Below are 25,119 nucleotides of genomic sequence, written 5' to 3'. Positions count from 1 at the left end.
TTTTTACTTTACTTAAGTAAAAAAAAAATTAAATAAACATTAACTGAAATAAAACAATCATTAAATGAATCAAATACATTTTTATTTTTACTTTTGTTTAAAAAAAAATCAACTTTTTTCCCCCACATTTCCTAATGATGCTGTGCTTGAACTAAAGATCCTCCAGGAAAAGTTTCAAACTGTTCCTGCATCAACAGCTTTTGTCCTGAAACATTCCTGTCAAACACTCCTAACCATTAACTAGTGCTCAAATCAAAGCAGATGACAGACTGATGACTGCGTTTTCACAAAAACAACAGCGATGGGATCCTGCTTGCAGCTGATGAATGACAGCTAAAAACATGCGGGCAGAAAGAGGTGAGAAGGTGAAAAACAGAGGTTAGGATGATTATTTGTCCTCAGTGTTTGTGAATGAAGACTGAGCTGTTGAATCTCTGACACCCATTTCATTTTAACATTTTATAATTTATTATTCTGTTATTGTAAGTTGGCACTGGCTTCAGATGCCTTTATTTGTGCAACAATTATTTTATTGCAATGAATTAATTTTTATTTATTTATTAACACATTAATACATTGTTTTCTGTTTGTTTTTTGGGTCCAATTGATTGATTTTATTTTAATATATTTATTTATTTATTTATTGTTATTATTTTAAGTTGGCATGGGTTTTGGAGGCCAATTATTTGTGCAATATTTTAGTGCAATCAATTTTTTTATTTATTTATTATTTCTAACTTTGTTGGCCCAAGCTGATGGGCCTATGCATATATATATATATATATATATTTATTTATTATTATTATTATCATATTTTAGGTTGGCATGGGTTTTATTAATTCATTATTTTATTGAAATTAATATTTATTTATTTATATATGTATGTATGTATGTATATATATATATATATATTTTTTAATTCTATTATTTTCGGTTGGCATGGGCTTCAGATGACTTATTTTAATTGTCCAGAAGTTTTATTTTGACATGCAATCTTATTTTATTTGTATTATTAATTAAAAAAATAATAATTTAAGATGCTGAAAGTGGTGCTGTCACACAGGAATATTTCTCAGATCTACTTAGACCTGTTTAAATCTGCAGAACAAAAAAAATCTGTGAAACACTGATACCTCAATGAAAACATTTGAGCAGATTAAGTGACAACTGAAGAAACCATTCATTTTTTTTCGCACCCCTTTGCAACTTTTTGCCTTGAGGGCAAAAGAGAGGAACGTTTGGTGTCTTTTGAAACAAACAAGACACAAAGTGTGTAATCAAAGCACACATTATATATTTTCATGAGGTATTTGTCCTCCCAGTCTTAGAGATGTAGATGACAGAGAGTCCATCTGACTGAAGGTGAGTGTTCAAAATAAAATGTCAAAGAAAGAGTAGTTTAACCTCAAGAAAATATAAGTGGATCTTAGCATTATTTTAAAATAATTGTATCATATTTGTAGCACTTTTATTGGGGGACCTGTATGTTATAAAACAGACTCTAAAATCTGTTTTAGAGATTTTAGACGTGTAAACGGTGGCATTTAATTTGTTTAATGTCTATAAACTGTAGCAGATGCTTTTGAATCCAGTTTCCTGTTTTTACTGAATCTCTCTCTCTCTCTCTCTCTCTCTCAGCAGGTGGCGCATTCTCATTCTGTCTCTGAGCGCTTCGTGTCTCCACGGATGTTTGACTGACGGAGAAACTTTTACTGGAGTGGAATCATCGCATTTGAACAGGCTGAATGTCATTAATGATGGAGATTATTGCTAATGAGGGACGCGTAAATTGCAGGATTATTATTGAACGCGCAGGATTACGCGCGTCAGGACGCGTCACGATCCATCAACGCGTTCACCATTAGAACAGCTGGAGCTCAACGGGTACCGCACTATTACTACACTATCACCACACAAACTCTATCAGGCACCAACACAGGGTAGAATGGTAATTCTGTCATTTTACTATGTGTAGGAGCTATAAGAAATGTATTTTTCACATTTGAATATTTGGAAAAGCAAGTTACGATAGTACTTTTTCATATATGTATATGATAATTTCATGGTAGCTACTTAAGAAAACACTGTGGTAACATTTGGTAACACACCAACAACAGTGATAACAGTAAATTATGCATAAATACATGCAACTAATCATAATTCTATAGTAAGTGCATGTTGTAAATTAACACTGAGCAGTGCTTAAACATGTAATTATACTGTAACAATGACACCTTAGAAAGAAGTGTAACCAAAATGTAATACTATGAAACTTTTTTGATACTTTACCCCTTCACATAACATATAACTCACGTTATATCACACAAACCTTCATGAATGTGTGGTTACTGACTCCTGCGTGACTTTCCCACATGCACTTGAATGCAGCAGCTGCAGTGTTGCAGTCTTTAACACATTTAACAGCTCCAGTGCTCCAGAGGTCAGCAGGTCAGGTCAGAGGTCAACTCAGGTCTAAAAGAGTACAACGTGAGTTTGAACTTGAGTGACACAGGTGTGTGTGTGTGTGTGTGTGTACAGGTGCAGCGCTGCAGTCAGTCTTCAGTATGAGAGCAGCTCTGAACATCAGGTGAGGAACACTGTTTTCACATTTATTCATTCATTCCTTTTAGCATTTCATTGTCACTTTTGATCAAAATTAGTGCATCCTTGCTGAATAAAAGCGTTTATTCTTCATTTAACATATAAGTAATGAATGCTTTTATTCATCAAGGATGCATTAAATTGATTAAAAGTGACAGTGAAGACATTTATGTTAGAAAATATTTTTATTTCAAGGAAATGCTGTTCTTTTGAACTTTCAGTTCATCTGTTAATCCTAAAAAAATATAATGCATCTCAGTTTCCACCACAATATTGTGCAGCTGTTTTCAACATTGCTAATAATCAGAAATGTTTGTTGAGCAGCAAATCAGCATATTAGAATGATTTCTGCAGGATCATGTGACACTGAAGACTGGAGTAATGATGCTGAAAATTCAGCTGCGCATCACAGATATAAATTACATCGTAACAGATATTTACACAGAAACAGATTTTTTTTTACTGTATTTTTGATCATATAAATGCAGCCTTGATGAGCAGAAGAGACTTCATCTGCATTAGTGACTTTTATAATCTCTTGTGTTTGTAGTGTCACTGTGTTTCTGTGGCTGATCTTCATGTGTCATCACACAACAAGGCAGGTAAGACTATTTATTCATGCATTTATTTATTTAACTATTTTGCTGTTTCCAAAATTAAATTTGTACATCACTGGCTGATAAACTGAGGTAAATTGATGAAATTACTGATACTGTATTTGGCTTGGATTTTGTTTAATTTGATCTGATCCTGGACCACAAACCCGGGTGTAAGTAGCACGAGTATACATTGTATGGGTCAAAATTATTGATTTTTCTTTTATGCCAAAAGTCATTAGGATATTAAGTACAGATCATGTTCCATGAAGATATTTTGTAAATTTCCTACCGTAAATATATCAAAACTTAATTTTTGATTAATAATTTGCATTGCTAAGAACTTCATTTGGACAACTTTAAAGGGGATGTTCTCAATATTTTGCACCCTCAGATTCCAGATTTTCAAATAGCTCAAAATCTCAGCCAAATATTGTCCCTAACAAACCATACATCAATGGAAGGTTTATTTATTCATCTTACTCAGATGATGTATAAATCTCAATTTCAAAAAATTGACCCTTATGACTGGTTTTGTGGTCCAGGGTCACATATAGTTAGAGTTTCTTGAAATCTTAGAAAAAAGTTTGTGAAAGTTTGTGAATCTGAAAAAAAAATTCAAGGCCCTGGAAAGTTTTTGAAAATAAACACACATAGGTACAGGTCCTTGAAAGTGCTTGAATTTATTTTGTGCAAGAAGTTTTCTGGAAAAAAGTCCATATTATTCCCTAATGTGTTATTTTGGTAACACTTTGTGCCCTGTGCATACTAGCTTGCTTGGTTTTTGTTAGTTTCGTGCATTTACAAGAGCATAAGCTCTTTTCAATAAAATCCATGCAAATCCATATCAGATCATTTTAGAAAATAGTGTAAGATGTACCGAATGTTCTTCAGTTTTATGCAAAACAGATTTAAGACAAATAGAATATCAGATCTCTGTCATATGGCCAAAAAAAGCTTTTTTGCACAATTTGACACATGAAAACTGCAACAATGTATCTTACAAGGCAACACGATGTAACCTTGCTCTCACTTCAAATGTGTCCCCACATTAAGTCCTTGGACCTGGAAAGTCCTTGAAAGGTCCTTGAATTGAAGTTAACCAAGGTGTGGGAGCCCTGCATAATATTCATCTGAACTCAAAGTGTCACCACATGGATTTCTGTTAAAAAAAAATGAAGCATTTCCAGAGAGGAAAACATGTGCTTGAGTGTCGTCTCATTCCTGTCATAGTAAGAGTGATCACATGGTCTCCAGCTGTCTGACCTCTCAATGACCCTGAGAACGACCACAGCTTTGAGTTTTAGGGTCCGGCTGAGTGAGGTCACGCCCTCTGGCCTCTGACTGGCCGTCAGCTGTTGATTGACAGTCTTAGTGCTCTGGCTCTAAATACATGTCATTTTGTTTCCTCTTTATGTACGTGATGCGCCATCACACGTGCTCAGATACGGTCTGATCCACAGCAGACCGGTTCTGAAGGAGCGTCTTTGAGGTCGTGGAGCTCTTGGGGTTCGTGGGGCGAGTGTTCGCGCTCCTGCGGCGGAGGAGTTCAGGAACAGACCAGAGTCTGTCTGCCGCAGTATCCGTCAGCAGCGCCGCCGCACAACGCGGCCACAGACACGCCGAACCAGAGCCAGCAGAGACACGTGAGCCCCGGCAGATATGGATGGAGGTGTGACATTATCTTCAGCAGACAGACCAGCCGTTCTCACTCCTTTATTTGGCAGTCATGATTTATTTTGCTATTTCATTATATTTTAATGAATTGGGTAGCCCCATTTGTTTAATTTAATGTTACATTTCATATAATTATTAGCTTTTCATGCTTGATTTCATCATATCTGTTTAAGGAGAACAAACAGTAGCCGTATCGGTCCAGGAGCTTACGGATACGGCAGGATGCCATACGTAACGCCTCTACAGAAAGAATCCAGCCGAACGTCCCACAAACAGAGACGATCAACATCAAACCTCCCACGCCAGAGTTACAGAACTCATCAGAGAAACCCGTATCAAAACACCCGCTATCACTCAGCCGTCCAGCCGCCCGCCGCCGCCCAGCACACCCGACCGCAGATCAACACAGCGGCAGTGCAGACGAGGCCGTACAGCCCGCTACCAAACACCTCCTGCCCCGGAACCGCGAACCGCCACAAGATCTGCAACACCATGGTAACATCTGCAGAGAGACGCCTCTGTTTATGTCTGAATATGCATTATACAGGTAGATCTGCTTACAGCTGTTAAAATTGGTTACACTTTTGATTTTGCAACTACATGTCAACTAGCAGTGATTAGAGTTTCAGCAGACTGTCTGCTTAACAGATATTCTCCTACTACAGTAGTCAACATTTAAAGTGGATCAAAACCTTTCATCAAACTCGTCCCAAAATATCCATTCTTGCCAATTTTGATAAACTTTTCTGATCCGCTTCAAATGTTGACTACTTTATAATTTGCAGACAAATGTCAACTCATTCTACTAACCCTAACCTAAGTCTACTAATACTCTAATAAGAGTTAGTTGACATGTATGCAAATTAATGAGTGAGTTGATATTTAGTTGCAAATGAATGAGATTTAGTTACTTGTAGTTGCAAATTAATGAGAATTTGTTGAGGTGTAGCTGCAAAGTAATGGGTTAGTTGAAATTTAGTTACAAACAAGATAAAAAAAGTTTGTTTTAAAAAGTTTTAAAGTCTTAAAAAGACTTAAAAGTTTTAAACTGTTAAAAGATTTTAGAAGTTTTAAAAGTTTGATGGTTTTCAGTCTGAAACAGACTGAAGTTTAAAATACTTTAAAATCTTAAATCTTGAATGTTTTGAAGGCTAATCTGTTAGATAGATAGATAGATACATGTTTCTAGCATGATTAGCAAGTTGCTAGCATGTTTCTAGCACGATTAGCATGTTGTTAACATGTTGTTAGCATGATTAGCAAGTTGTTAGCATGTTGTTAACATGTTTCTAGCATGATTAGCATGTTGCTAACATGATTAGCAAGTAGTTAGCATGGTGCTATCATGAATAGCAAGTTGCTAGCATGTTTCTAGCCTGATTAGCATGTTGCTAGCATGTTTCTAACATGATTAGCAAGTTGTTAGCACATTGCTAGCATGATTGACAAGTTGTTACCATGTTTCTAACATGATTAACAAGTTGCTAGCATGTTTCTAGCACGATTAGCATGTTGTTAACATGTTGTTAGCATGATTAGCAAGTTGTTAGCATGTTGTTAACATGTTTCTAGCATGATTAGCATGTTGCTAACATGATTAGCAAGTAGTTTGCATGGTGCTATCATGAATAGCAAGTTGCTAGCATGTTTCTAGCCTGATTAGCATGTTGCTAGCATGTTTCTAACATGATTAGCAAGTTGTTAGCACGTTGCTAGCATGATTGACAAGTTGTTACCATGTTTCTAACATGATTAACAAGTTGCTAGCATGTTTCTTGCCTGATTAGCATGTTGCTAGCATGATTAGCAAGTTGTTAGCATGTTGCTAACATGATTAACACGTTGTTAACATGTTTCTAGCATGATTAGCAAGTTGTTACAACGTTGTTAGCATTGATTAGCATGTTTTCAGCATGATTAGCAAGTTGCTAGCATGGTGCTAGTCTGTTTCTAACATGATTAACAAGTTGTTAGCATGTTGTTAACATATTGCTAGCTTGTTTCTAGCATGATTAGCATTTTTCTAGTATCTTTCTAGCCGGATTAGCATGTTGCTAGCATATTTCTAGCATGATTAGCAAGTTACTAGAAAGTTGCTAGCATGATTAGCATGTTTCTAACATGATTAGCACGTTGTTAGCATGATTCTGGTTGCTAGCCATAGATAGTCAGTAATGGTTAGATGATAGATAGATAGATAGACGAGTTTGAATGAGTTTGATTGGATTAGAAATACAGTACATAGAAGGGAAGTTTGATTGAGTCTCAAAGGATTCTGGGAGTTTGAATAGTCAGATCAGTCTGAAGATCTGGGCTGATTTTGGCGTTTGTAGAGTTAAAGCTGTAGGACGAGTTAGAGTTGAGCATTTTAGTCTCAGAAGAAGTTGTTTAAATAGAATTTGAGTGAGTTGGATTTCTCAAGACAACTTAATTAATGACGGCTGACGTAGTTGCAAAAGCACGAGAATCTGTTGAGGTGTAGCTGCAAAGTAATGAGTCAGTTGAAATTTAGTTACAAATTCATGACAGTTGAAATGTATTTGCAAAATGACTTTTAGTTAGTAGAATGTCTAAGCTGCATTATCAAAATAAAGTGTAACCCTAATATCTATTGATGTTTCACACATTCATTTCACCCAGCAAAATGGCATTTTTAAGCCTGAACTTGTAAAGTGGTTTGAACGGCTTTGACTCATAGATATTCACACACTTTTTACAGCAGCACACACTTTAATGCCCTGTTTAGTTTCAACATGTCAAAGAAACTGATGCTGTTTGAAAACTCTAAAGAGATGCAAGATTTACTCAAACTGAATCTAAAAGCAGCGTGTTTGTGAATCGACAGGCCTGTCCGTCACCCAGCAGACCAATGAGAGAGCTGCAGTGCTCCACGTTCAACACGCAGCCCTTCATGGGGCGACTCTACCACTGGGAACCTTTTAATGACGGTGAGCGGATTCTCTCAGTTCGTGACATGAATGAGCTTCTGCTGACGGAATGATTTTAGAAAGTTTCATAGGAATCTGAGAGATTTCATATGCTGTTTCTTCTTACACTCAATTCAAAACTTTGGGGTTGGTCATTTTAAAGTGCATTTTAAAGTACATTCACATAAGATTTTAGTCCAAAAAACACAGCCTTGATGAGCAGAAGAGACGTCTTTCAAAAACATTTTTAAAAATCTTACCCCAGTTTTCTGCATACGTTTTTGGCACAAATCTCTTGTTACCCCGAGGAAAAATATCCTGAATGCCGCACACATATTTGTGTTGTTAATTAGCTCTAATGATCATGTTGTAATTAAAGTTACAGTCACATTTGAGTGAGTTCATTTGTGCTGCAGTGGAGTTTCCCAGCATGTCGGATCCTGTGCAGCGAATGTTCTCCACTGAACAGATCTGATTTATGAAGTGTGAAACTGCGCCAGTGTTTGATTCATATTCACTTATGTTTATGGTTTATGTGAAATATTCTTCTACCGCAGGCGGTAAATGAAGAACAGTGAAGGCATGCCAGAATTTAGTATTTTTGTCTTGATGACAAACTAGGTTCATTTCAACAAACAATCAAAGACTCATTCTGGTTTATTTCACCATCATGTGTCTTTGCTGTCCTCTAGTGGCTGCTGTGAATCATTACAGGCGTCTCATTGTGTTCTCATCAGTAGTGCTTACAGTGATTTAAAGGTGAAGTCCACTTCCAAAACAAAGATTCACATATAATGTACTCACTTTTTTGAGGAAAACTTTTCAGCATTTTTCTACCAATTTTGAACTTCAAAAATACAGTTTAAATGCAGCTTCAAACGATCACAAATGCGGTTGTAAACGATCCCAGCCGAGGAAGAAGGGTCTTATCTAGTGAAACGATTGGTTATTTTAATAGAAAATAATACAATTTCTATACTTTTTAATGTCAAATGCTCGTCTTGTCTCACTCTGTCTGGACTGTTTTTGTTCAGGTTCATGTCAGTTAGTGTATGTCGAAAAACTCCCATCTCATGTTCTCCCTCAACTTCAAAATCACCCTATATCGCTGTTTTACCTTTTTTGTTAAGGGTGTTTGATCTTCTTTGCATGTTCACTTTGCAAACACTGTGTCTGTTCTTCTGCAGCGATGTAGGATGGTTTTGAAATGATTTTTGAAGTTGAGGGAGAAAATACGATTGTAGTTTTTCGACATACACTAACTGTCTTGAGTCAGAATACACAGAGTTCAGGGAGAGAAAGACAAGACGAGCATTTGAGATTAAAAAGAATTAAAATTGATCTTGATTGATTTTGCTAGATAAGACCCTTCTTTCTCAGCTGTGATTTTATTGAAGCCGCATTTAAACTACATTTTGGAAGTTCAAACTCGGGGCACCATATCAGTCCGTTATATGGAGAAAAATCCTGAAATGTTTTCCTCAAAAAACAATTTCTTTACAACTGAAGAAAGAAAGACATGAACATCTTGGATGACAAGGGGGTGAGAACATTATCTGTGAATCTTTGTTTTGGAAGTGGATTCTCCTTTAAGCCTCACAATGCATTCAGGTTTGTTTTGACCCAGAAAAGACGTTCAACATTCTCTCATGTGAAGTCGTGTGTGTTTGATCAGTTTCCAGTGAGCAGCGTTGTGAGCTCAACTGTCGCGCCGTCGGCTTTCGTTTCTACGTGCGTCAGGCGGACAGAGTGATCGACGGCACGCCGTGCGGACAGAACCAGACGTCTGTGTGTGTGGCCGGACAGTGTCAGGTAGGAATCAGGTATTCACAATTGTTTTGCTTGCACACGTGTGCTGGAATGTTTTTTTCACATGTGGGTTCATATGCGGCAGCAGCAGCAGGACACTATTAAGTGCAGGAGCTGCAGTGCTGCGGTTGTGCAGTGGAGGGCAGTGGAGATTGAAGGATGTGAAAACATCACACAGCTCTTTTGCTCTTGTTGTTTCTTGTCATTTAGCAGAAAGTTTCATTTGCAGTAACTTAATTGTGTGTCTGACAGCTCATGGCTTTGAATCTCATGTGATGGGAGTTTCTAGTGCAGATCATTTACAGTCACACACATCTAAAAAAAACTCATTTCTTTGATGCAAATATTGATATATTATTTCATTTGTACAGTAAATTTAAAGTATAATAGTGTTTGTTTTATTACATACTGATTTTTATAGAAAGCTTGGTAGCACTTTACAATAATGTTTTATTCAGTGTTGCCAAGTCCACAGATTGAAGCGACCCCAATAACGTGATATTTAGCTCCTGGAATGCGAATTTTACTAGTGGAACCCCATCAAAAATTATTTTAACCCCCAGAACATGATTTTTAACAGGGGATCCCCCTTAAAACACACTTTTGATTAACAATTTGTCATGTTTAGTTGTTAGGACCTGGCAACCCTGGTTTCATTTGTTAACATTAATTAAATATATTAGCTTTAGGGCTATCAAACGATTAATTGTGATTAATCACATACAAAATAAGTGTGAGTTTGCCTAATATATGTGTGTGTTCTGTGTGTGATTATTATGTATATGTATTTATTATAATTTTTATATAATTTATATTATATATAAATAAAAATATTTTGTACATAAATAACACTTTTCTCATAAATATATACATTAATTTGTGCATATTTATATATACATAGTAATTACACACAGTACACACACATATATTAGCCAAACTTAAACTTTTATTTTGTTTGCGATTAATCGAGATTAATTATTTGACAGTCCTAGTTGACCTGAACAATAAACAATATTTCTAAAGCATTTTTAGTCAATGTTAATTGTAACATTTACAGTACATTTTTAAATCAAAAGTGGTATTTCTTCATTTGTAATAAAATGTATTTATTTATTATAAACTACATTTTTTATATATTATATTTTTTTTATTTATTATAAACTACTAACATTAACAAAGATTAATAAATGCTTTAGGAAATATATTGCTCATTGTTAGTTTATGTTAACTAATGCATTTACTAATTAACTAATGAACAAATGTGACCTTATTGTAGTGTTACCAAAAACAGTAAGATTTTCATTATTGCATTAAAACGAGAATTTAGGGAGAAAATGTGCTGAATTGTCATAAAAACAGTGTCACTTTAGGAAAATGTTTTAAGAATAAGCTTTAGATTATTTATTTGTTATTATAATTAACCAAAAACTAAAACCGTAAAATGTTAGCTGAAATAAAATAAAATATTTAAAACTGAAATTTCTCATTTTCTCTTAGTTTAACTTGAAACAACCTAAAACTGAAATAAAAATGAATAAAAAGAATACATATATCAAAACAACTACTAATGAGAATGACAAAAACACTACAAAATGGCTAAAACTATTATTTAAAAAAATCAAATCAAATCAAATTTAAATGTATAATAGTATCTCAATGATGAGCCGGTTGTTTCTTCTTGAGTTTGATCCTAACAGAATTTTAGTGACGTGTTGTTAACAGTTGATCATCTGGACATCATTCTTTGTCGTCCCTATTAAAGCTTTTCTCTTACAGATATATTATTCCGTATATGCGTTAATTACCCAGAGTTCAGTGCGGCGTGCCACATCCTGCACGTAAAGACTGTCAGATGCACAACAGTTGCCGACTGTCTGAGCCGGAGGATCTTTTGTGTTTGTGAGTGAATTAGCCACGCTTTCAGCGCTCCGGAATCTGCCTGTCGTCCAGCTGTGCTTTTTGCAGACATGTCACTTCAGCAAATCCTGCAGAAATAAGATGTAACACAGACGCCACAATAACAAGCTGCACATGCCAACACGCGGCCGCGCCGCACAAACAAAAGGTTACATTTTAACGACGCTTCCATTCCTCCGCTGTAGGATGTTTTGTGACATTTCTCTCAGATGCTCTGAATTCTTCTGAAAGCTGACAGAGATTGGTCGACAAATCCAGAGCTTAAAGATCTCTTCCTCGGGTAATGAGGAGGATCTGTGGACGGGATGAAGATATCAAACGCCAAATCCACCGCATTAGCCTTGACATTTAGATATGTTGGCAGGAAGGCCGTTTGGGTCGGATTTAGAGCAACTTTTCCAAAAAACATGATTCAGTGAGCATCTGAAACTCAAATATGATCATCAGTTTCTGTGTGAATGTAATAGAAAAATGATCACTGTATGAGAATGTTGTACTTGTCAGGGAGGTTGTAGTTATTTTCGCTAACACTTTACATTTCACAGTTGTAACTTTACATGTCACAATTTTAATTTAATATTTTGCGATTGTAGCTTTATATTACAATTCTGACTTTACATCTCGCAATTGTAAGTTTACATTTCACAATTGTAACTTTATATTGTAATTCTGACTTAACATCTCACAATTGTAACATCTCACAGTTCTAACGTTACATTTCACAGTTGTAACTACATCTTGCAAATGTAAGTTTACATTTCACAATTGTAACTTTACATCTCACAGTTGTAACATCTCACAATTGTAACTTTACATTTCACAATTATAACTTTATATTATAATTCTGACTTAACATCTCGTAATTCTGAATTTACATCTCACAATTGTAACTTTACATCTGACAATTGTAACTACATCTCGCAATTGTAACATCTCACAGTTCTAACTTTACATTTTACAATTGTAACTTTACATCTGCAAATTGTAACATTTCACACTTGTAACTTTACATCTCGCAATTGTAACATCTCACAGTTCTAACTTTACATTTCACAGTTGTAACTTTATATTGTAATTCTGACTAAACATCTCATAATTCTGAATTTACATCTCACAATTGTAACTTTACATCTTACAATTGTAACTACATCTCGCAACTGTAACATCCCACAGTTCTAACTTTACATTTCACAATTGTAAATTTACATCTCGCAATTGTAACATTTCACAATTGTAACTTTACATCTGCAAATTGTAACTACATCTCGCAATTGTAACATCTCACAGTTCTAACTTTACATTTTACAATTGTAACTTTACATCCGCAAATTGTAACATTTCACACTTGTAACTTTACATCTCGCAATTGTAACATCTCACAGTTCTAACTTTACATTTCACAATTGTAACTTTATATTATAATTCTGACTTACCATCTCATAATTCTGAATTTACATCTCACAATTGTAACTTTACATCTCACAATTGTAACTACATCTCGCAATTGTAACATCTCACAGTTCTAACTTTACATTTCACAATTGTAAATTTACATCTCGCAATTGTAACATTTCACAAATGTAACTTTACGTCTGCAAATTGTAACATTTCACAATTGTAACTTTACATCTCGCAATTCTAACATCTCACAGTTCTAACTTTACATTTCACAATTGTAACTTTATATTGTAATTCTGACTAAACATCTCATAATTCTGAATTTAAATCTCACAATTGTAACTTTACATCTTACAATTGTAACTACATCTCGCAACTGTAACATCCCACAGTTCTAACTTTACATTTCACAATTGTAAATTTACATCTCGCAATTGTAACATTTCACAATTGTAACTTTACATCTGCAAATTGTAACTACATCTCGCAATTGTAACATCTCACAGTTCTAACTTTACATTTTACAATTGTAACTTTACATCCGCAAATTGTAACATCTCACAACTGTAACTTTACATTTCACAATTGTAACTTTATATTGTAATTCTGACTAAACATCTCATAATTCTGAATTTACATCTCACAATTGTAACTACATCTCGCAATTGTAACATCTCACAGTTCTAACTTTACATTTCACAATTGTAACTTTACATCTCGCAATTGTAACATTTCACAATTGTAACTTTACATTTCAAAATTATAACTTTATATTATAATTCTGATTTAACATCTCGTAATTCTGAATTTACATTTCGCAGTTGTAACTTTATATTACAATTCTGACTTTACATTTCACAATTGTAACATCTCACAATTGTAACTTTATATTACAGTTCTGACTTTACATCTTGCAATTCTGAATTACCTTCTTTTTTTAATGTCTCCTGTTGTGGAAACATGCTTCCAGAGGTTTTCTTAGATGATAGATTTCTTATACATTAAGGTTCCATTTGTTAAAATTAGTAAACTACATTCGTTACCATGAACTAACAATGAACAATATTTCTAAGCATGTATTATTAATGTTAACTCAGATTAATAAATAGTCTAACAGATGTATTGCTCATAGTTAATGCAGTGAGATGGGAGATTACTGTAAAGAGTAAAGTGTTTACCTTTCATCATATGCCAAAGTACATTTGTTTGTATTTTTAATGAGGTTGCACATTTTTCAGCTGCTAAAATTTCATGCAGAGATGAACAAACGTGTGTTTAGGGTGCATTTACTGTCCTGAAACAGTTTGGCGTGTTGGTAAATGCTGAAGAAGTGTAACTGCAGCTGTAGACGAGCCTGAGAGGGAATTTCACCGTTTCACACACTGAAGAAAAGAAAGAGCCTTTATGAAGGGAATCCCACTGAGCACTGAACTGCGGCAGAAAGCCAGAGGAGTGTGTGTGTGTGTGTGTGTGTGTGTGTGTGTGTGTTTTCATGTCTTTACAGCTGGTGTTCCCAACCTTTTTTGTTATTGGAACCCCTGTGACCTAAATTATTTGCTTGAAATACCCTTGTTTACCAAGAAAAATATAATATGTGATTGCATTGCATTCACATATTCACATAAAAAAAATCAAAAAGGTACCTTTTTGTCAAGCTTCCATGCATACGGAGTGTATGTTATGTTTTATTTTACTATAAAACATCTTAAGGAATTTTTGTTTCTTGCCATACTTGCCCTATTTTTTTGAACTGCTACTGTAAATGAAGACTTTCTGAAATGTAAGACATTAATACTGCAGTAAAGCTGCTTTGAAATGATGCACATTGTAAAAAGCGCTATGTAAATAATGTTGACTTGTTAATGAGTGAGATTGATGTCAGTGCACCCGTAGCTCATGTCAGTAAAAACTCCAGAGTCACGGGTTTAAGGCTCAAGGAGTTCCTGAACTCTATAATATATATGCGTTTAATGGAATGTAAGTCTCTTTGGATAAAAGCATCTGCCAGATGCATTAATGTAAATGCGGTGAGTTACGGCTCTGAACGCTGCTTTTGTCTGCACGACAGCATCAGTGATTGAGCCTGTGAGCTGAATGAGAGTGAGATGAAATACTGCAGGAAAAACTACTAGAATTCACAGGGAGAGCAGAGGAACGACGACACTTTCCAGTGATAGCGCAAACTGGGCTCCAGACAATATATTTATAAAAGTAATAAAGGTGCAAATCTCAGGTGCTTCACAGAGAGACATGGAAAAGCAGCTTGGAAATATCATTTAAAATAATACCATGTTAACACCATTTTAGTTTTTGGAGGAAACATGTAGGCATGGAAAAATAATTTATAGTGCATGTTTTATACACCATAGTAGCAAGTAAAAAGTGGTGGAAGTAAAAAGTTAAAATTAAAAACTGTATTTAAATTTAATATATTTTATACATTTGCTTTTGAACACATCAAATATATTGAAACTTAAATCATCTGACAATATCATATAAAGAGTTCATTTGCAAGAACAGATAACTTTTTGAGCAATTTTGAACAATTTTTTAAAATAATGATTTTTCATTGTGAATTCCAGTTAATATTAATCAAACTGCAGTTGGGTTAATTTGATTAAGTAAAATACAGCTAGAAATACAGTTAACTAACACAGTAAAACAATAAAAATGTGATAACATAAAAAACATAATTTAAATTTTTTTTAAATTGACTTTTATGTTTTTGCAAATAAACTCTTCACATATTTAACGCAATCAGTAGATTTGTTTCGTATGAATAGAAAAATTAGCTCTATTATTTACATTGCATTATTAATTGCATTAAATAAACTTATTTTTAACATCAAAAACATATTAGTTGAATATGTATTGCTAGAAAATCATAAATCAATAATATAATAAAAACGGTAAATCTTAAATAATAATTAGTGCTGTCAAACGATTAATCGCATCCAAAATAAAAGTTTTACATAATATATGTGTGTGTACTGTGTATATTTAATATATGTGTATATATAAACACACACACACATACAGTATATATTTTGAAAATATACACAGTACACATGAAAAAATGTGATTAATCTCGATTAATTGTTTGACAGCACTAATAATAATGCATTAAAAAATAATAAAATACATACTAATGAGGGTTTAATCTGTATCCATCCCAAGTGTTGCAAAAATTAGAAACATGATGTAAAACAAATGTAAAATGTAAGTGGTTTCATCTAAAGTGAAGGAACAACTGTCCTTAGTAGTTTAATCTCTTCCTTTCACTAATATTTTGTTAAAAAGCAACTAGACTTGTCTTCACCATTCTCTAATCTCTAGTGTGTGTGTGTGTGTGTGTGAGGTGTTGATGGTGATGTTTGTATTGAGATATCTGGAGGCTCTACAAGTGCGTCTCTCGGGCCGATGTGAGCTGTGAGTCTGTCTGCAGCCGCACATGTAATGCTGTTTCAGAGTCCGGCCTTCAGCGCCTGCTGCTTACACTGGGCTGGATTTATCGCTGTAGCTTCACGTTCAAGTCTGAATGTAAAGACGCTCACACAGTTTCACTCGTTAAGAATGAACATTGGTTTCCAGGGTGTTGCTGTGTGGTTGTTACAGTGTTCTGGGTGATTGCCATAGTGTTGTGGTTGCTGGGCTGTTCTGGGTGGTTGTCATTATGTTACTGTGTCATTTTAAGGCTGTTCTGGTTGGTTTCCAAGGTGTTGCTGTGTGGTTGTTAGAGTGTTGCTAGGGTGTTGTGGATGTTCACCAGGGTGTTGCAGTTTGGTTTTTAGGGTGTTCTGAGTGGTTGCCAGGGTATTGCCATGTGGTTGCTAGGATGTTTTGGGTTGTTGCCAGGGTGTTGCTACAGTATTAATTTACAAGGGTGTTTTGTGTGATTGTCAGGTTTTTGATATGTGGTGTTCTGGGTGGTTTCCAAGGTATTGCTATGCGGTTGCCAGGGTGTTTTAGGTGGTTGCCATGTTGTTGCTTGGGTGTTATGGAGGGTTTCTAGGGGGTTGCTATGTGGTTGCTGGGCTGTTCTGGGTGGTTGTCATTATGTAATTTTGACGCTGTTCTAGGTGGTTTCCAAGGTGTTGCTGTGTGGTTGTTAGGGTGTTGCTAGGGTGTTCGGGGTGGTTGCCAGGGTGTTGCCATGTGGTTGCTGGGGTGTTTTGGGTTGTTGCCAGGGTGTTGCAACAGTATTAATGTACAAGGGTGTTTTGTGTGATTGTCAGGTTTTTGATATGTGGATTCTGTGGTGTTCTGGGTGGTTTCCAAGGTGTTGCTATGCGGTTGCCAGGGTGTTGCTATGTGGCTGCTGGGCTGTTCTGGGTAGTTGTGATTATGTAATTTTGACGCTGTTCTGGGTGGTTTCCAAGGTGTTGCTGTGTGGTTGTTAGGGTGTTGCTAGGGTGTTCTGGGTGGTTGCCAGGGTGTTGCCATGTGGTTGCTGGGGTGTTTTGGGTGGTTTCCAAGGTGTTGCTATGAGGTTGCCAGGGTGTTGTGGGTGGTTGCCATGGTGGTGCTTGGGCGCTGTGGATGGTTTCCAGGGTGTTGCTATGTGGTTGTTAGGATATTCTCATTGGGCCTGAGAGTCGTTGCCAGGGCATTGTGGGCGGTTGCTAGGGTGATTGATTGCTGCTTCTCTCTTTCTTACCATGTGTGTGATTCTGTACAGTTAGTTCTGCTGTCATTAACAGTGGGTTGATTTTACGGTTAACAGAAGCGTCCCAGGAGAAGTGGAGGCCGGCGTTCTGTTAAACTCATCGTCAGTGGCCTTCACCTCCACGCTCGTGTGCATCTGGACTGTGCTGTGATCAGTTTCCCACATGTATATAGGAACAGTTTTCTGTGCATCCCACCTCCAGACTCCAGATGCTAATAACATGCAGTGTCCATGTATTTGTTTATATGTAGCACATTTCATACACAGCATTAGCAAAGTAATATGGTAAATGTTCAGTAGCATGAGTTGTTTCACTGTTGTGTTTCTCTCAGTCATCCTGAAACTTCCCACCTCATGTCCCAGAATCTCTCTCTCCCTCTCCCTCTCTCTCTCTCTCTCTCTCTCCATTCCCACTGTTCCTCCTCCAGCAGCTCAGCTTTCACGTCTGTGTCAATGTGTGTGTCAGTGTGTGTGTGTGTGTGAGATCTGCGCTCCAGAGGACGACACAGTCGCACAGAGAGCGTGTGTGTGTCATGATGCTGTCTGCCGTGGCTCTGCTGCTGCTCGTGTGTCTGCAGATGCGTGTTCTGGGGAAGCCGTGGACGCAGGTCTGTGTGTTTCATGTTTGGTTTGATGACACTGCTTCAGAGTCTCGGGGAAATCACCTCTTCAGTTTACATTTAGACAAGCATGGAAGCATTTTAAGAAATGCATTGTCTGAGCTGCTGTTATCAGTCTTGTTCTGCACACTGTGGCTTGTTGATATGTTGTGCAAAATATTAACTGGATTGTTTTTAGGGATGTTTGTTAGATGCAGATGTTTTAATATTGCCTAACTTTATCGCATAAATATTAATTAAACCAATGTGTGAAACAGATGCTTGAACAACTTCACATCCACTCAGAATTTGCAGTCTGAATGAGTTTGACTGTTTAGTTTTCAGTTTTGAACTTGTGAATCTGTTTTTCTCTGATTCATTCATTTGATGTGAATCAAATGAATGAATCGAAATCATCAAAAATAATTTGAGATTAGGCACCTTTCATTTGGAAAGTATTTCATTTTCATTCACTATATTGTAGATAAATAGTCATTAACACATGATTATTTAAAACATAAAACGTTTTAAAATTGAATTTGCAAGATAATTGAAAAAAAAGACTAGTTTTGCGAATCTGTTTTAACAAATATTATGTTTTTATGTCAGCGTGATTCGTTCATTTGATATTTGAGTTGATTTGAGCTAATCAAGATCCAAATAAAAAATTATTTTAGATTTTAAATACACATTATCACTTGATTATTAACAAAAATATATAATAATAATAATATACCTAAAATAGTTTTTAATTTTGTGTATTTTTGGACATTTGTGACCCTGGAGCACAAAACCAGTCTTAAGTATCACAGGTTTATGTGTAGCAATAGCCAACAATACACCGTATGTGTCAAAATTATTGATTTTTCTTTTATGCCAAAAGTGATTAGGATATTAAATAAAGATCATGTTCCACTAAAATATTTTGTAAATTTCCTACTGTAAATATATGAAATTTTTGAAATGTAATATGCATTGATAAGAACTTCATTTGAACAACTTTATAGGTGATTTTCTCAGTATTTTGATTTTTTTTTTTGCACACTCAGATTCCAGATTTTCAAATAGTTGCATCTTGGGCAAATATTATTCTGTCCTAACAAACCATAAATCGATGGAAAGCTCATTTATTATGGACGCTTATGACTGGTTTTGTGGTCCAGGGTCACATCTGATGTCAGACTGATTCATTCATTTGATGTGAATCAACGGATCTTATGATTTTCAGTTGAATTTGCAAGATAAATGCTTCTGCACTTAAATAAAATGACTCATTTTGTGCGATAAGTCGTGTCAGCTCAACTTTGGATGTCAGTTTGAATGCATCATCCTAGATTTTTGCTAAATACGCCGATTTAACAAGCGTCCTTGATCGTTATTGTGACATTTATGGTGTGTTTTGGGTGTGATGAGTGTGAATAATCTGCACAGATGCTACAGAAGGCCACGTTCACTTCCTCCAGCACTTCCCCTTCCATCATGAAGATGTCAAACGCTGCAGATACGACACCGCAGAGGCCCTTTAAATGTCATCGCTGGGCTTTTAATAACAGGATCCAAGAGATGAAAGAATGAGAGCCGTTACAGCCGTTCGGTGCCGGGTTTGTGGCTATTTTAGCGCTCTTTACGGGAGGACGCCGCGTGTTTATGGTGTAACCTTGACCCTTGAGGCTCTGGGTGTCGCTCGTTTCCGTTTCCTCATGCTGATGTCGGCGCTCAGATGAGCCGTAAATCACAGCCGAAGCAGATTCGCGTCACATGTTTGCAACTCACAACTTGAAGTTGCGCTTACATGTGATCTGTGGGATCCTTTCACGTGTTTTCTGGTCCAGCAGGTGAAAATGGTGCATCTGATCACTTAGTGACGTCAGTAGCACACGTGATGTGAGGAATCGTACACATCTTGAGCATGAGTTTGAGCTCTGGTTGAGTTTTCTTTGTGTGTGGTGTGTATATTTGTGCGTGGCAGACCGGTAGTCAGCCGTTTACAGTCTGAAGGTAATTACAGCGGCTCCAGTGCTGGAGTTTACCGCGGTAAACGGTGGCCGTTATGAGCCTGCGGTTATGCTCTTAAAGTCCCAGAGTGCATCTGTGCGTTTGGAGGACACATGCTGCCGTCCCGTCCTCCACATGGGGTCCACATGAGCTCAGCCGCAGGAGTTTCACAGGAATGTGACACACAAACAATTACAAACGCTGCTGCTTCAGACGGTTGGGAAATATATTCCCTCATCATACTGTAAATGTTCTCTAAGCCTCTGCAGATTCCCACGTTTTGCCTCATGCATCAGTTGTTATATAAATGTTACGACACAAAAATGAGCTGGAAAGTGTCTAAATTGTCCTTTTGAGGTGATTTTTCTTTTTTTGAAAGTTACTGTGTTTACCAGCTTTACATGATCATGTCAGGAGTTGAAATATTGCTTGTACACTACCAGATGTTTAATGTTTTGAAAGAAGTCTCTTCTGCTCACCAAGCCTGCATTTATTTGATCCAAAGCAGAGCAAAAACAGTACAATTTTGAAAACTTTTACTATTTAAAGTAATTGCTTTCTATTTGGATATATTTTCAAATGCAATTTATTCCTGTGATTTCAAAGCTGAAAAGTCACTAATGCAGATGATGTCTCGTCTGCTCATTAAGGCTGCATTTATTTGATCAAAAATACAGTTAAAAAATAGTGAAAAATTATTAGAATTTAAAATATCTGTTTCTATGTGAATATCTGTTAAACTATAATTTATTTCTGTGATGCGCAGCTGAATTTTCAGCATCGTTACTCCAGTCTTCAGTGTCACATGATCCTTCAGAAATCATTCTAATATGCTGATTTACTGCTCAACAAACATTTCTGATTATTAGCAATGTTGAAAACAGTTGAGTACATTTTTTTAGGATTCTTTGTTTAGTTAAAGATCCAAAGATTAACATTTATCTGAAATAAAACACTTTTGTAACATTATACACTGAAGTCAGTATTTGTTTTTTAGAAATTAAAAAGAAATTATAGAAATTAATGCTTTTATTTAGCAAGGATGCTTTAAAGTGATGATAAAGTGAAAGACGTTTATAATGAAATTTCTATTTCAGACTTTCTATTCATCAAAGAAACCTGAAAACCTTCTACTCAGCTGTTTTCAATATAATAATAATAATAATAAATGTTTTTTGAGCAGCAAAACACAATATTAGAAAGATTTATGAAGTATCGTGACTGGAGTAATGATGCTAAAATCAGCTTTGAATTGGTAGGAATAAATGACATTTTAATAGATATTCACATAGGAAACAGTTATTTTACATAGTAAAAACATTTCAAATTTTTAGTGTTTAATGCAGGCCTGGTGAGCAGAGGAGACTTCTATAAAAACATTAAAGATCTTACTGTTCAAAAACATTTGACTGGTAGTGTAACTACATAGAACAGGTTATTTTTGTGTATTTAAGTACAGTACTTTCTAACCTTGTGCTTGTTTTTATAAGCTGAACTGTTTTTCTGTGGTGATCTACAGTCTCTCAGATCATTTGAGAATTTGAAATTCGAATTCGAAACATACAATTTTCAGTCTAAAATAAGCAACCAGAGGGTTAGAAGGTCACGTTGAGTACAGTCAGGGTCCATCTGTGTTGTGTTGTACATCTCCATCTTCATGTGATCTAAATCCATCATGATGATGTGATATCACCGTTCTGAATTATCATCTCATAAAAAGGCGCCACACACGGTGATGTTTGACGGCCGTGGGCAGATGAAGCGATCTGAGAGCTCCTGGTGTCTGTTTGTTGGCTTTGTAAGGGAGACGCTGATCTGGATGGAAAGAGCACTTGAATGGTTTCCAGCCTGTCCATAAGATGCTGGCTGCCGCTCCCAGTGCATCGTGGGAACTCGTACGGAGAGCGGGAGACTCTGCCATAAAGCAGCGCCGCAGATGTCCGTCCAGCGGCTCGCGGCCGTATTTCATCTGATCGTTATTTATTATATGAGCCCAGAAAGAAGACTTTAGGACACTAACTACTGCATTTTATTTATGCCAGAAGTCAGAATGTGAATCTGAAGTATAAACAAGATCCAGGTGAACGTGAGCGTTAAACACACAAAGAGCTGCTTTGTTTAACTCACCTGAACGCTGAAAAACATGATGTTCTTGCTCAGTGTTTCTGTCTTGATTTCCAGCACAAATATCGAAACATTCTTAAATCAAGATGCACTTACTTAAGGCATTAAATGACAGAAGATATGAAATCTTGTTTTGAGCCAAGTACACTGCAAAAAATGCTTTTCTTACTTAGATTTTTTGTGTTGTTTCCAGCCAAAATATAATAGAAAGGATTTTTAGACAATTAAAAATTATTGTCTTGTTTTCAGAAAAAACATGTCAAAATTAATTATGTTTTTGCTTAAAAAAAAGATAAATAATCTGCCAATGGGGTAAAAAAAATCATCTTGTTTTCTGTTTGAAATAAAATTATTTTGCTTACCCCACTGGCAGATTATTTTGCTTGTTCTAAGCAAAAACTCACTTCATTTTGACTTGTTTTTTTCTGAAAACAAGACAATTTTCGGTTGTCTAAAAAATCCATCTTGATTTAAGAATTTTTTGACAAAAAATCGAAATAAGAAAAGCATTTTTTGCAGTGTAAAAACTGATAAAAAATATTTTATTTACTTAAAACAAATATGTGTATGTAAAACAAATTTGAACTGAAATAAAATAAAATATAAAAATGTTTTATTTCAGCTAGTTAAGAACATTTCTGGTTTTGTTAAGCTTGATGTACTAAAATAACTAAAACTAAAACTGAAATAAAAATTAATAAAACTACTATAACTGACAAAAACTAAACCAAAACTAAACCAATATGATACTAAAATAACACTTCTTAAAAACAAGAAAAAATATATCAGCGCTTCAGAAAAATATTAACTTATTATAACGATTTATTTAAATATTATTTTTTTATATTTTAAGCATAAACATGGCAAAAAGGCTTATTTTACTTAGTATTCTTGTCTTGTTTCTAGTCAAAATATCTAAAAATTCCTAAATTAAGATGCATTTACTTAAGGTATTGTTTTCTGAAAATTTACGTGAGTTTGAGCCAAGTAAAACTCAAACTGAAATCATAAAAAATATTTTATTTACTTGATATAAAACAAATTTGAACTGAAATAAAATAAAAGTATAAAAACGTTTTATTTCAGCTAGTTACAAACATTTCTCATTTTGTCATTAGTTTAGCTTGATGTACATAAATAACTAAAACTAAAACTGAAATAAAAATGAATAAAACTACTATAACTGACAAAAACTAAACCAATGTGATACTAAAATAACACTGCTTAAAAACAAGAAAAAATATGTCAGTGCTTCAAAAAAATATTAACTTAATTCAAATGGAAACAGGTTTTTTATATATATATATATATATATATATATATATTTTATTTTTTTTTTTTTTTTTTTTTTTTTTTTTTTTTACCGTAACTTGTTTTAAGCATAAAAAATAAAAATGCTTATTTTACTTAGTATTTATGTTTCTGGTCAAAATATCTAATTTACTTTATGAGAAGACTAACAAAATTACATAAGATATTTAGTCTCGTTTCCAGGGGAAAAAAATTAATGAAGTGCAGTTTGCTTAAAATAAGTAAAATTATCCGCCAGTGCCTCTTGTTTTAAGAATATTTTTCTTACCCCACTGGCAGATAATTTACTTGTTTTCAGGGAAAAAAAAAATAAGAACATTTTGCTTTAAACAAGACTAAATATCTTATGTCGTTTTGCTTATCTAGTAAATGCATCTTAATTAATTTTTTTTTAGATATATTGACTAGAAACAAGACAAAAATACTAAGTAAGAAAAGCCTTTTTTTATATTGCAGTGAATTCACTTGATTTTGCGTCTCAAGTTAATGTATCTTGGATTAGGAATGCTTGGATATTTGTACTGGAAAACAAGACGAAATGCGATGTAATAATTGCACTGGTTCAGTCAAGGGCTTGAAATATCAATAAATTGAGGCAGAATAATTCGAGGTCATCGGTTGTGCGCAGACGTGTGTGTTCTGCTGCGTGTGAAGGTGCTTTTGTTTGAATTCGCCCATTATGGAGTGTAAAATATCCCGGGCCGCTGTAATTGTAGCCGTCGGGTCAGTCGGACTGCGTCTTTCCCGCTGCCAGCTTCATTCTCGCTGGTGAACCACAAACTGGAGCCGCCCGTGGCTTCAAAGAGCTTTTACTGTAGAGAGGATATTACATATCACAGGAGACGCTGATCCGTCAGGCTGAAACTCTAGAGGTTTGGTGTTTCGGCCGTCATGCGTCCAGCTGTCACATCCGTGGCGTTGAGGAAAAACCGTGTGATGATGGATGATGATTACATGCAGAAACTCTTGATTCTTCACCATCATCTCCACCTGCGAGGAGAACTGTCTTTATATGAGCACGGAACATCACCGAAACGCCGTCAGCTGTCGGCAGCAGCGAGTCTGAAGGGAATCTTAGGAATGCTGAAATCCGTGTTTTGGTGTTTCTCCGGGTGCCAAACAGGCCGGATGTCCTGCAGAGAGGGAGAGAGAGACTCTGGGAACCAAATGACCTGGATTCAGGTCTGATGCTTCCTTCAGGTCCTCCTGGGAAAGTCCTACTTACACGTCTGAAAGTCATTACCGTCTTCTGTGTTTTGCGTCTGAAGAGATTTTGGTCAGACAGAATTGACGTTATAATGATGATTATTGCAATAAGTATAAGGTTAACTATAATAATTATATGGAAGCTCGTTTACAACACTGAATAAAAAATAAAGGTCACTGTGACTTTTCATCTCACAATTCTGACTCTTGTCTTACAATTTAGATTTTTTTCCTCAGAACTGCGTGATCTTGCAATTCTGAGAAATAAACGTACAATTGAGAGAAAAAATTAC

At 35.5% G+C, this 25,119-nt stretch overlaps 1 protein-coding gene across 2 annotated transcripts in view; it reads left to right on the top strand.

Moving 5' to 3' along the window:
- Positions 1-1,016: 1,016 nt before the first annotated feature.
- The window catches only part of LOC127181254 (thrombospondin type-1 domain-containing protein 4), a 42,031-nt gene continuing 17,928 nt past the window's right edge, over positions 1,017-25,119 (top strand). The window contains exons 1-8 of one of the 2 annotated variants that reach the window (XM_051135923.1): positions 1,017-1,362; positions 1,639-1,884; positions 2,539-2,587; positions 3,152-3,203; positions 4,643-4,869; positions 5,048-5,369; positions 7,720-7,822; positions 9,477-9,613. In XM_051135923.1, the coding sequence (XP_050991880.1) occupies positions 2,565-2,587; positions 3,152-3,203; positions 4,643-4,869; positions 5,048-5,369; positions 7,720-7,822; positions 9,477-9,613 (864 nt within the window). In that variant the 5' untranslated portion in view covers positions 1,017-1,362; positions 1,639-1,884; positions 2,539-2,564. Of the gene's footprint in view, positions 1,363-1,638; positions 1,885-2,538; positions 2,588-3,151; positions 3,204-4,642; positions 4,870-5,047; positions 5,370-7,719; positions 7,823-9,476; positions 9,614-18,070; positions 18,200-25,119 lie in introns of those variants that run through there. The other variant, XM_051135924.1, reaches the window with a different exon arrangement.

The sequence above is a fragment of the Labeo rohita genome, chromosome 18 (assembly GCF_022985175.1).
Source record: "Labeo rohita strain BAU-BD-2019 chromosome 18, IGBB_LRoh.1.0, whole genome shotgun sequence".
In the NCBI taxonomy this organism is placed as follows: Eukaryota; Metazoa; Chordata; class Actinopteri; order Cypriniformes; family Cyprinidae; genus Labeo; species Labeo rohita.
Note: the sequence above shows the minus strand (reverse complement) of the source record. Positions and strands in the feature narration are given on the sequence as shown.